Source organism: Archocentrus centrarchus, chromosome 15 (assembly GCF_007364275.1).
Source record: "Archocentrus centrarchus isolate MPI-CPG fArcCen1 chromosome 15, fArcCen1, whole genome shotgun sequence".
Taxonomy (NCBI): Eukaryota; Metazoa; Chordata; class Actinopteri; order Cichliformes; family Cichlidae; genus Archocentrus; species Archocentrus centrarchus.
Genome location: NC_044360.1, coordinates 10,725,030 through 10,738,913, shown reverse-complemented (window position 1 = coordinate 10,738,913; position 13,884 = coordinate 10,725,030). Strand labels below are relative to the sequence as shown.

The following is a 13,884-nucleotide window of genomic DNA, read 5'->3' as shown; positions in this document are numbered from 1 at the left end:
TAAGAAATACTGCCAAGTTGAGTTCCATTACGTCACATTCTGAATTGGAAATAGTTACTCATGCCTTTATTTCATTGTGTCTGAATTATAGTAATTAATTGTTCCCTTGACTTAAAGCTTCCTTGGAACATCTGCAGGCTGCTCAGAACACCACACTGAGGCTTCTGACTAAGTCTTCCCAGTACTCACGTCACACCATTGCTAATTCAGTTGCACCCGCTCCTTACTGACTTCAGTCCACTTTTCAATGACACATACCCAAATGCAAAGAGTTGCTGCCATGTGGTTGGCTGGTAACTTATTTGCATTGACTAGCAGTTCTGTAGCCAATGAAGTGGCCAGTAAATGTATATCCCCTAATTTGACTTTACTCCAAAGTGGAATAAATATAAATAAATTATGCACATATACTTCACTTTATCATTTTCTCTGTATGAGCAATACAATCACGGTCACTGCATTTCAAGAAACAGTCTGAAAATCTTTCCAAAAAACTCTTTATTGCATAAAAATACACAGAAAAATAATTGAAACTACAGCAGAAAACCACCTGGGAGATTTCCAGTGAGACATTCCATATAGAACAGCACACATCCATCCATTTACTAATGATATTAAAAGCTGGCATTGAAAACAGAGATTCATGCCTAAAGTAAAAGCATGTTTTTAGCTCACTTTTAACAGTTGCAATAGAGTTAGGAAGAGGAAACCAGCCCTGATTAAATGTTAGAACTGCAACCAGCATATAAAATGATAGTTGTTATTTAGCAACATCTTCAAAGAACCTACATTATATGCAAAAAAGCTTAAACTGGATTGTGGCCAATAATTGAAGATCAGTTACTGATGATTGCTTCTTTAGAACTCTTATTTAATCGAGCAGAATAACTTTGTCTGGGCATGAATTTTGTCCCAGCATGAACAGAGTTGTCATGAGTCAGTAAAACCTGACTTACCTGTTGGATCAAACATTCAGAAACACAACACTGAAGAAGCTAAGGCACAAGTTTTCCACACAGGAAGTCAGATGATTGTACAACTTTGTCTCAGTATTTTATCAAACAAGAAAATGTCATCCAAAGTGGCATTATGAGAAATTATGACAGCCTTTTAAAATACATGTTTGGTGATCTGTCTGCAATCTGTCAGTAATAAAAACACTGAATAATCTTCTTTTGTGTTGATTCCCTTTACACCAAAATTTTGACATCATTATGGAATGAGGCTTGGACCATCTTAAAAAAAAAAAATTCCCCTAATGTTCTACAATAACTAAAATATGAACACGATTATCAGTTGTTTTATTATGTTTGATAAGAGAAAACTAAAAAAAAAAATTATGAGTAAGGCTTTTCTGTCTTCCAGTTTAGCGTGACAGAGAGAAGCCAAGTCATGAAAACAAGAATACAGCTCCTTTCCCCTGGTATCATAGCAATCATCAAACTGCCGGTCTACTCGGGAAGTGGTGTTAGGGTTTGTTGTAGGCAAACAGGTTAATCTAAGAAAAACCTCAACATTTTAAAGACTAAGGTCCTTAAAATCAGGGGAAAATGATCTCAGTGCAGAAAAGCCTGTATCAGTCTTTCCTGCACTGTTGTTCATTATTTTTCTTGTTGCTAAATGTGATTGCAGTTTACGCTATAATTTCATTAGATTTCTGACTAAAGGCATAAAACAAGGTTTTTTTTTTTTTTTTTTTTAATTTTAATAAGCTGTTTTTTTTTTATGACTCTACAGGAAATTCTGAGCTATTTCTCAGAATATTAAACCCTTCCCTACATACTTTCTTTTAATTTTTACTTTTACCTTCAATGGCTCTACTTAATAACACAACCAGCACAGCAAACTCCCACAGTTACATCCCTTTGGTAATATGTAAATTAGAACACACAATTATGAAGACAAACAACAAATAGATATGTAAATGCATAAAAAGGTACAAACAGGAAAGTTGAACTACATAAACATTTCTGTATAACTAGATTCCATTCCAGAGGCTAGGCCTCCTTCTTATTGTATATGCACAGCAACATACAGAATAAAAGTCACAGAAAAACTAATCATGGCACACTGGACAAAACCAAGAAAAGATACTGACTGATTTTACATCCTGTGCAAAATATTTGAGTCTGGATTGCTTATCTATTAAGATTCTAGGAGATACAGACAAATCCTTACCTCCTTTAAGTTGAGTGCACTTGGGTGATCTTGCATTGACAATTCAGCACAGTCTCATAGTCTATTTGTGAAATAGTCACAAAATGTGATCTATTGGGTCGACTACATGGTCATGAATTTTTCTTTTTCTTTTTTTTACTTTTCAAAACTGTCCTTTGAAGGGATATATAAATCACACAAAAAACATGCGGTAAATATAGTAGCTTAACCCAAGCAATACACTTTTTCTAAATCCAAACAGCAAATGAAAACAAAAGTGTAAACAAAAAATCTAAATGAAGTGTAAAATTGATGGTCCTCTGTGTCTTGGTCCTTTGATTCACTTCTGCAACTACTTCACAAAGTGCCATGAGACTGTGTTAGAGATTTACAGCTAAAAATTACAGGTAAATTGATAAAAAAAAATTCTGACTTAATTGAAAATAGCGATCTGTGAATTAAAGTAGATGCGGTTTCCAATCACAGTCCACTTCCAGTAGGAATCACTCCTTGCTTCTAACTTCACTAATGAATGGTAGAGGAGTGGTTTCCCCATTGCTGGACCAAATTTAGCTGAACTGAGCCAGTGTAAATCTTTGGTGAAATGGTACAGTGTAATAATGTTCAGTGGCCAGTCCGGATGCAGCACAGAGTGAAAACAGGAAACGGCTATGACTGGGTGGCTGTGCGGGATTTATCCTTACTGGGAAGAATAGATGTATTTGACCTTTGCGGCGCCACTGAGTTCATCCTCATAATTTGGCAGGCAGCAGAAGATGATGGCACAGCCGATGCAGATGATGGTGGCACCCCAGGCAAATCCGTAGGCCCAGGTGTAGTAATAGGTACCCTCAAAGATAAGCTCATTGAATTTGACTGGGTAGATGATGAGAGCAATGACTTGGAGAATCACTGCAAAGACAGTCAGACAAACAAGATTCAGTACACCCTACAGTGTGAGCTGCTAATTTACACAAATAAATCAACTTCACAACTGACATCAAAACTTTAATTTAATAATGCCAACCATGATTGGTGTTTAAAAAAATAAATAAATAATTTTTTCCTGCCAAATCCAGCAGTAGCTCAGACAGATTTCTCTTGTGAAACAACTGAAACTTGTTCTTACTGTACTAGAAAAAAATCTAAACTTATAATAAATGGTCAGAAGCTAATTCAGAAATTAAAATTTAAATGTGAGAACTGCTTCTTCTACTCACATGATTATGAAAAGTGCATATTTAGGTTTTATTTAAAGATTGATATGAAGATATGTGTTAACAACTGCAAAATGCCTTCAGGTTCAGTTCATTAAATTACACGGAAAATTAAACAATGCAATAATGATAAGCTATTATTACATTTCATAATTTATGCAAGATCTAATTTTGTGGGTAACTTGTTTAAAAAGTGATAAATGATGTATTACATCTTTTTTTTATTCTGCAAGAAATAGAGGGAGACGGTATATATGAGATTGGTCAGATAACGTGTTGATACACCGAACTGTAGCGGGAGTAGCTGAGAATCATTCTCAAAAAAAGGTTCATTTTTAGCATGCAAGTAAAATCTACTAATAAAGAAGTATTTAATCTATAAGATAGATACGCAACATTTTAAAACCATTTGAGAAAAACAAGCAGGCTGAACATGCTTAGTCAGTCATGCAGCCAACTGGACAAACACTGCACTGACAGTAAAAGCAGGGTGTGAAAAATACCTTCACAAGCATGTGTGAGAGTTTCATCAGCATGTATCTAGGAGCTGGAGAGGAGTGTCTGCAGACCAGGCGTTTATTCATGAGAAAGGTGTGACTCTGATTCATGATTTAATGCACTTTCCCATAACAATAATAATAACATTTTGCTCAGGAAGGGCAGGGAGTGAAAATGAACTTTCACAATAATTAAAAGGGTACGCTTGAATTTCTGAATGTTGCTTTAACATATTAAAGAGGAGGACTCCCTCAGTTCAACCGCTGACTGAAACAATCTGTTTTAGCTCGCTTTCCGTTCCGTCACGTTAAGACGACTTTCTACCGAGTCGTTTCCCCTCATTAAAAGAAGCTTTGAACAGCAGGTGGGTTGGGCTGCTGTGCTCACAGGCAGAGCCAGCCCTATTAGGTACGACCATATTAGGGATATCCGCTCTCTTTGACATCATACAGACACGAGAGTAAAGACTTAACAAGTGAAAATAGTGTTTTTTGAAGGTACGGCTGCATCAATGTACTCTTTATGAACTATGGAAACAGAAAAATCACATTTTTACTTCAGTTTAAGTCAAAAGTTCAAGTCAAAAGCTGACTCGCTCGACGCACCTTTTTTTTTTTTAGCCACCACTTCTCTTTGTAAAAGTCTCTACCAGACTGACGCTGAACTTCTTCTGAACTTCCAAGTGACAAACGTACTTTGTTCAAACACACATAACTTCATTTTAAAATTCCAGAAATTTCAAACATATCTATTATACCAGGGTAGAAATCTGGAAAATGCATAACATTTACCTGCAATATTTACCATTAATGGAAGAGTGCAGCTATAAAATAAATTCTGAATCTTAGGATCGTAGCTTCAGTGAGGAAGCGTAAAGGCCCGCACAGAAAACAGTGGCTGTGATGCCGTCAAATAAAATGAAGGAAATAGATTTTGAGAGAGCAGAACAATCTATGATTAGTCATTCAGGGACATTCAGGCAACCACTAAAGGGGGATTTTGTTACTGTAGATATAATTAAACCACTTTTTCCATTTTTTTCTTTGGCTGGTACATGAACCCTTTGTGATACCTTCATGGAGATTGCGACAGTGTGAAGCAAATTGGAAAACAAAAGAAAGAAATTAAATTGCTTTGGCACTTTTAAAGTAAACATCCCACCACCTATAACTGCACCTGCCTGTATCAGGTAAATGGTAAATGGGCTGGTAGTTATATAGCTCCTTTCTACTCACTTTGAGCACTACAAGCTCTTTCAGGCTCTGTGCTCAGCTGCTGCGAGGTGAGTCAGTCTGATAAACATGCCAGTTGTTGCTACAGCAGGGTCACGCCCCAGCAGAAAACGTACCTTTTTCTTACACTCATCCCTTTAATGTCAAAACACACTCACCTTCGTAGTCACCAATTTCATTCTGTGATCTCATGTACCTCCCACGTACATCCCTTCCAAGGAAAGCTTAAATTTTTACCATCTACTGTCATCCCACTGTTATCCTTTGTCTCTCTGCTGGCATTAAAACCTCACTCCTGCTCATCTGACTTAAATTTTATGATCAAAATATAAAGATTTGGATGACAAAATTACTGTGAATTACTAAAATTTTCAACATATCAAATGTTTACAATCAGATTCTCTTTTGTAGTCTTAGTATAACATAATATTTTTAGATTCTTATTTTTTTTTTTACTATTTTTGCATACTGTGTTGCTATTTGTGAAGTTGCTGTCTGAAAACCGAGTTATATTTGCAAGCTTTAATATATTCTTTGAAGATTAAAGCATCGTGAACTGCACCGATAAGACCGGAGGCAGTTCAATAAATCTTATCTGTGGTTGAGCGTTGCTCTTTGTGTAGTTACAGTTAATTTCATTTTACAACAAAGAAAAAGGGAAATGGAGGATTTTTTTCTTCTTCTCAATAAATCATGCCAGCCCCACCTGACTTTGTTTGAAATATTTTTATTATCTAGATGTGGAAGTAATTATACCTGCAGAAATTAGTTGTTTGTGTGTATGTGTGTGTGTGTGTGTGTGTGTGTGTGTGTGTGTGTGTGTGTGTGTGTGTGTGTGTGTGTGTGTGTAAAACTTACCAACAAGGATCAAGAATGCTGCTACGGCAATCATAAGACCAGTGTTGATGTTACACATAGCCACAATGGCGAGAATGAAGGCGATGATGAGGAGGATTAGGCCAATGATCATTAGAGCAGCGACTGCCTGGGCCCAGGCTGAAATCAAACATAAACAAACAGATTAGTGACATTCTGGGAAACAGAAACAAAACCCTGAAAAGTTCATTTTCCTAAGAAGCCGTTGTAAGCTTTTCAACCATGGTGTATAAAGAATACTTACGTCATGTATGCAGCGTATGTCTTACACACCACAGAGATGCTACTTTTGTAAACATGGGTTTCGATCTTTAGAAGGTGCAACTCCCATTTCCAATTTCAAGTTGATTTACTTAAAAACGCAGAAGCTTATAATTTACAGCAGTAACTGCTGTAAATTATGAATGACTGAATTATGACATTTGTCCAAAATCAATGGTTTCTGAACGATCAGGACGCAGATTAGTGGTAAATACAGGCACGCAGGTCTTATCACCTTTGTTTGTAGAAATAAAGGAGTCATCTATTGTTCAAGGCCTACACGGTGTTTAGTCATTGTTGCAGCTCTCTGAGAAATGGCTTCCCACCCCCAGCCTGAGCACAGTTTACAAGGTTACTGAGGTTCAAGCTGTGACAAATTTCTTTTCTCACTCCACAAACCCGCCACACCCTTAAAAGCACTGGAATTCTCCGCAACTCTGTAACATCTGCAGACACAGCCTCTGAACTGACCTTGCAGCAGGGTTTTTGATCGCTTGGACAAAAACTGGTATGAATTCTTTGACAAATTCTCAGGGCATTATCACTCTTTGAACAAATTAGCATGTAAAATTGCTGCTGTGTGCAGAGAAACACAAACAAGTCTTCATTCTTCATGTTGTGAATAGGTTTTGCTGGCATCAAAACTTTTTAAGAACGTGGCGTCATCTAAGCTCACCATGTGGCTCAGCACAGTGTTACACCCAATTCACTAATACTGGATCAGTTCACACCCTAAATTATTCACAGCATTTTGTGTGAATGTGTTCAGGTAAGGCCCTACCTGCCTCAGCCACAGGCACTTTAGCGTCAGACTAGTCCAACTGGTTCAGTCTTTTATACTCACTGCAACATTAAAAAGGCTTCAAGGTCACCAACAACACAATGTTCCTCTTTCCCTAAACTGGACTGGTCATCAACAGTTTGATGAATTCACACTGATCCCGAGATTCAATGTGATAAACCTGCTATAACTAACTCTTTAAGGCTGAGTGCATCTAATCCATAGAATAAACTCTCACCCACTGAGACAAAGATGACACAGTCAAAGACAAACATGCTGCCACTTCAGGTACTTTGCATGGTATCTTGACTGAGTTTATGAGGAATTACATGGTCACAACTAGAAATTAGTGACCATTAACCAAGCAACTGTGTGTGCACTGCTGCGTTATTCAGAAAACGATAAAAAAAAAAGGGAGCTCTGCAGCTTAAGCTTGGATTCACTTCATGTGCACTGGGGAACTGTTCAGTATTTAATGTACATTGTGAAAATATCCAGGGTTGTGCCTGTGTTTAACAAGTGAGCACTAGACCTGCCTGTAACAATCCCTCACACTTAGTGCTACCCAGCTGTTCAGCATCTGCTTTCTCCATTCAGTCAAAATTAGAGACATTTGGCAGCCCTTCTAAATTTTTGCACAATCACTACATGCATGCAGGAAACCGTCCCTAACTGCATATTTACTAAAAGGTTCCTATGAGTTCAACAACCTGCAAACACACACTGACTTTCCCACATTTGACAAACATTTTAGGTCTACAACTAGGGAGATATTTCTAAGCCTTCAGATGTGGTCTTACAGTCAAGGATAACATTCATTCAAGCTCTTAGAATAAGGCTTTCACAGAGGCAGCGGGGATCACCCTGTGCTTTCCCTGAAAGAATTTTAATGGGACACTTTCCCAACCAGCAGCTGTAGTGTTAGAAACGCAGTAAATCATACTAAAGATAGCGCCACTTTTCTGTTCTTCTTCTTCTTTTTGTATCTACGCAGTAAAGTTTTTCACAGTTTGAGCTCTGCTAGCGAGGGGTGACAGTGAGCAGGTGATAAGGATAAAATCTCCAAGTGATGGATTGTATCGAGGGCTAAAATAATAACTTGATCTCACACACACGCTCATACAACACTGAAACTTGCTTATCCCTGCAGGTTCTGGGAATACAGTGTCTTTATCTTTACAGGCAGAGATCGAAACATCCTCAGGGGAAATTAGTTTGGTCCACTTCCAATATTCACAACGTCCTACATCTTACATACACAATCTGTGCTGCTCGCATTTGTTTCCTTAGTTTTCAGAACATCCCTACAAGTATTTAGGCCAGAGGAACCGCTGGGCCATAAAGTACCCTTTATCCAGCCAGCAGCCTTTAGGCAGCTTTGTTATTCTTCTCTTTTTGTTTAACTGCTTCAGTCCTGCTGAGACTAAAGGACACCCAGCCAAAACGGTAGCAGAGCACAGTTCAGACGAATAACAAAACTACTTAGCCTAAAACATCAAGAGATCAGAAAAATGCCAGAAAAATACTGGCAATAAATTAGATCTGTGATACAAGAACTAAAGGAAATGGTTCAGTCTAATCAGTATTTAGTGCACAGTGGTCACTGTTCCTGCTAGGACTCTGCTGCTGCTGTCACAGAGCCAAGCATATTTATATCAAACTATTATCTTAATTAGCATTGCAGCTATTGATTATTCTCATTAACAATTATATTCTCAATGAACATGTTGACGTGAGGTCATTATCCATTTAACACCAAGCGTATCATATTTGATGCATGAGTTTTTGAGACTTCTACATCACCGGTTTAATTTTTTCTAAGATTTTATGCCACTGACATACTACTAAGGATACATTTTTCTGTATTTATTACACAGAAAGCTTATGATATTATACCAGACCTTGCCTTGGGGTTGGAATTCATGCTTAGGTCTCTGGTTAAGCTTTGTAGAATTATCATTAAACAGTGCAGGTTTCTAGCAGTTATTAAGAGCAGCTCCTAAAATAATTACTACTGTGAATGATGACCTAAATCAGTGATGCTACATGTATGCTTTGTAGACCCTAATTTGGAGCTGCATGCCATTAGGCTGAGCTAGGTGACTTTCAAAGAGTCTGATAAGAACAATAATAGTGTTTCTGTTGGCCACTGCGAGCCTGTAGCAACACAAATACAGCCTGAGCAGGAGAGACCGAGAACACAAGCCTGTTCTGTTCACAGTTATTGTTCCACATGCTGCGTCTCCTTGTGTGTTCATGAGTTACGTGTCTGTGGTTGGCCGTTTTCACTGACGAATAAACTCATTAACAGTTTGTCCCAAAATAGCAATGTCTGTGTGAACATTAAAATCTGCTTCCTTTTGGCTGCTGGGACAAGTTCTTTTTATTTTTCCTGATATGATTTCCTTTACTTGTGCAGATTTACAGGAACAGATCTCGTTTAAAGCTTGGAGCCACTTTGTCGTCTGTGTTGCTTTAATGACTCATTTACAGGAATTCTCAGAGGTGAGAGCTTTCATTTGTTAGCTCTATTAGAAGTAGTTGGTTTGGTGAAAATTGCCGTGTGTTAGCAGGGTGATGCGTAAGTTGTTGTAGGAGTTGTTAAAAAAAAAAAGGCAGAAAATGAACAGGAATGAAGTTCGAATTTCTGGTTCCTAATTTTTTATACAGCACTCATTTGAATCCTTCTGATGAGTAAAAAGATTTTTAATCTATTAAATGATGACTACAGTTATCTCACTTGTAAACTGTAAATCCCCCCCCCCCCCCCCCTTTTTTTTTTTTTTGGTTTCTTCTGCCTATAATCACCCCTCTGATCACTAATGGAAAACTCGTAGGGGGCAGTTCGAATTCTCTCACAATTAAACTTCTATTTCTGAAGAACTTATTTTAGAGAAACATTTCTCTATGGTTGTTCGAACAACATGGACACATTTGTTCATTACACATATGGGTTGCTATGGGGATGGCACTATGAGTTTGGCAGCATCCTCGCCGCTTTAATAAAAGAGTGGTTTATACATTCTATTTGCTGTAAAATGCACATAAGCTATCCATGTTTTCTAATATGAACTTAGATTTCAAAATTAAGTCAAATATGAGCCTCCAAAACCAAAACATCCAGCGAGTGGGCATTCAAAGGAAAACCAGGTTTACATGATAAATGTCAAAAATAAAACTGCTACCACAGACACTGATATGCTATCACAGATGGTACTATGTCGTCACTTCATTCTATATGATAACACCCTCATACACTGTTATTTCCTGGCAAAACCAAGGACTATCTGATGACAAGTATACCACGATTTACACAAACACTGTCAAACAGCAGCTCTGCGCTGGCTGTTATGAAAGACACATTTACTAATTATCTTAATGTTTAGAGTATTGATATTTTCACAGGAAATGCCCCGATTTCAGATCATCAACTAACACTTAATAACAGGTTTATAGTCATGTATTCTGCCTGATATTCTTACCTATTTCTGATACTCTAGAAATGTGTTTTCAAGATTAACCCTTTAGCTTTCCATTATGCCATTAATATCTAATAAATATTACTGACCATAGCTTCCTGCTCTTGTGCAAAGAAACAGCCATGTACATGGGCTGTCATCAAAACTACTGCAATAGTGCCTCATCAAGAAAATCAAAATTCAATTTTTTAATTTTTATTTTACAATATTTCCCACCTATTTAAATTAGTCATCTTATACAGTATGTTAGCTTTGATCCGAATCAACCACCTATAAAGAAAAACTTTACCCAATCCATATTTTCTGATTAATGTCGCACAAAAGGGTTATTCTACGAGTCCTAAATGTGCGCTTCTACATGCCAGTCATGTCTATATAAGTAAATGATGAAGAGAAGACCAAAACATGAAATTTGGCCTGAAAATAAGAAACATGAGTTTCTTTGCCACCCTTAATAACGCTCTCAACCTGGCCACCCGTACAGGAAAATCCCCGGCTCCGCCACTGCCCGTGTTTCTCACCGAACAGCCTGTTATGTAAGGGGGGGGGGGGGGGGGGGGGTGTCGTTTCTATAAATTGGTTTCTTCATCTTTTTGCTGCTGTTTATCTAAATATTCATTTGAGTTGTTTTGGTTTCTTGGAACCAATAATGTTGACATCTTTTACACAATCTAAAGAAGAGGACGCTTTTTCAAAGTATGTTTCTCCTGCCGTTGGAGAAGTTAAAAGTTAATCTTGGTGGGACTTCTTATACTCCACCTGTATGAAACCGCCGTTCTTTTGAGTGCGTTTCGTTCGGCTGAAAGTGATAAAAGGAGAGTTAATGCCCGTGAAGACCAAAGTTCATTCTTCCTGCCTGACTGTTGCAGGCCTCCCTCCTCCCTCAGCCTGCACCTTTTTTTTTTTTTTTTCCAGAGGTCGACTCCCTTAAGTTACAATATGTGAATGTTGAATTTCACACTGACTCGGGCTGTATTATTGCCCGTATTAAGTCATCGCGTTCGCTCTGGCCGGATTATCTTTGAACAGCCTATTATGTATGGTCTACGTGTGAGGTAAACTGATACTTACAGTTATCCTGTAGCGACCAACACTGCCAATTGTCGTTCCTGCCGCGGCAGTGCTTCCACATACTGGCGTAGTGAGACTTGGCGTTCTCGTCCTCTACCCATCCCGATTGTGCGCAGATGGCGATAAGGTCAAAAATAATAGCGAAAACCAGCAGCAGGGGGATGATCCACCTGCATCGAGGGTAGGCGATCCCACAGCGAAACATGACCGACGACCAGCGAGTGTTCACCGAGGTGCACGAAAGGAAACAGCGCGCAAGCGAGCAGAAATCTGTCCGATAAATGTCTTGTGCGTCTTTGCGCAGAGACTGTGACAGTGAGTAAAGTGAGGATACAACATAAAAAGCCTCAGCCCCACCCTAGAGTGAAACGCAGCCGTCCGCCAGGTTAGGGACGTGAAGGGCTGGGCTGTTAGGCATAAAGGCAGAGTACAGCCCAGCCCCACTCACTGTGTCATATTACACACCCAACAACCGTCCTGTAACAACCCACTGTCTAACTCAAGTCCTGATCCGCAGAAAGGATTTCGTTTAACAGATGATAACGTTGAACTAAATGCAACATGATGTAGTTTCTGTATTAGAATTACAACAGGTAGTACAAAAAAGTAAAAGAAGAGAGGCTGCAAGAAGATGGAATACATTTTCAATGCCATAAGATGGCAGCACAGCTCACTTTAGCAACCATTTCTTTAAAGGTGTATGTATGAATTTTATCAGTCAAGGGTATCTATCTATCTATCTATCTATCTATCTATCTATCTATCTATCTATCTATCTATCTATCTATCTATCTATCTATCTATCTATCTATCTATCTATCTTCATGCGAAAAAGAAAGTTTCTCAGGACTCTGTGCACTCCTTTGAAAAACTAAGTGTACCCCATGATTCAGTGGCATGTATAACCAATTCTTAGCCATTCTGCTGTAGATCTGCCGCTGCACTTGGGATCATTGTTCTTTTGCATGACCCAATTTTGGCCAAGCATTAGCTGTTGAATAGATGGCCTCACATTTGACTCTAGAATACTTTGGTATACAGAGGAGTTCATGTAATCACTATGACTGCAAGGTGTTCAAGTCAAATGGCTGCAAAACAACCCCAGATTATCACTCCTCCACCACCATTCTTGGCAGTTTGTATGAAATGTTTGTTTTCACCAAACATGGCGCTGTGCATTTGCATGTTGTTCAGATGCAACTTTGCAAACCTAAGCCAAGCTGCCATATTCTTTTTAGAGAGAAGAGGCTGCCTCCTGGCAACCCTTCCAAAAAAGCCATGCGTGTTTTACTGTCATGAACTTTAACATTTAATATGCTAAATGAAGCCTTTAGAATCTGATATGTGGCTCTTGGGTTTGTTGCAGTTTCTCTTTCTCTGTAGTGGATTTTGCTGGGACATCCACTCCAGGGAAGATTGTGTTAACATACACTTGAATGCTCCAGACCAGAAAAATGCCAAAACATCTGCTTTTACAGAGGTGGTCACATTTGCCAATGATCAGTTAATCAAATGCACTGGATCGTACCCTCACACACCCTTACTGGAAGCAGTAAGGGTGTGTGTAATTTTGTCAAATGACAATGACTGTACCTATCACTTATCAAAGAAAACAAATCATGGAAAGCTTTGTATTGATCAATAAGTAAACCTATAAATAGATATTTTGCCAGAATGGCAGTGGAAATGTGCTCTTCATCTTCTAATTTCCTTCCAGTCTTGTCCCAGATGTTTTCAGTGACACTGAATGTCTGCTTTGCTAGTAGTTTTCTCACAGTAACTGTGTGCTATTATGTATCAAAGTGAATATTTTTTGGAAGTTGATTTCAATGTCCGTAGGTTTTACGATGTATTTTATAAAGAAAAAGAGCCCTTACATTTGCTAGACAATTACAATGAACTACTGCAGCATGGGGAAAAAAAACATTAACATTTACATAGCACAGCACAGAAAAAAAAAAATATGTAGACTATCAGTCTCAAAATGTGCAAACATATATTACAGAACCCCATTTATCAACAGATTCTCATCACACCTGATGCTTTCCCTTGCAGCGTAATGGAGGAAGAACTTACATGTGACCCAAATCCATCCTGTGCACTCTTTTGCATCTTCTTTTGTTCTGTTGTTTTCTTCATGGTGCACAACACTAATATGGTTTTTGGAATAAAACTTTTCTGCTGATAGAAAAAATATCTTTTCATCACTTACCAGGCAGTATCAGTGACCAGACCAGTGTTAAGATCTCTGAGTAGAACCCCACACGTGGACTTAAGATTAAATGAAAAACAACTACTTTTCTTGACAGCTT

At 38.3% G+C, this 13,884-nt stretch overlaps 1 protein-coding gene across 1 annotated transcript; it reads right to left on the bottom strand.

Moving 5' to 3' along the window:
* Positions 1-481: 481 nt before the first annotated feature.
* perp (p53 apoptosis effector related to pmp22) lies at positions 482-11,993 on the bottom strand. Its single transcript, XM_030747789.1, has 3 exons — positions 11,573-11,993; positions 5,963-6,100; positions 482-3,069 (listed from the first exon to the last, which is right to left on the bottom strand). Exons 1-3 carry the CDS (start codon positions 11,775-11,777, stop codon positions 2,858-2,860), a joined length of 555 nt encoding a protein of 184 aa, XP_030603649.1. The 5' UTR covers positions 11,778-11,993; the 3' UTR covers positions 482-2,857.
* Positions 11,994-13,884: the final 1,891 nt, after the last annotated feature.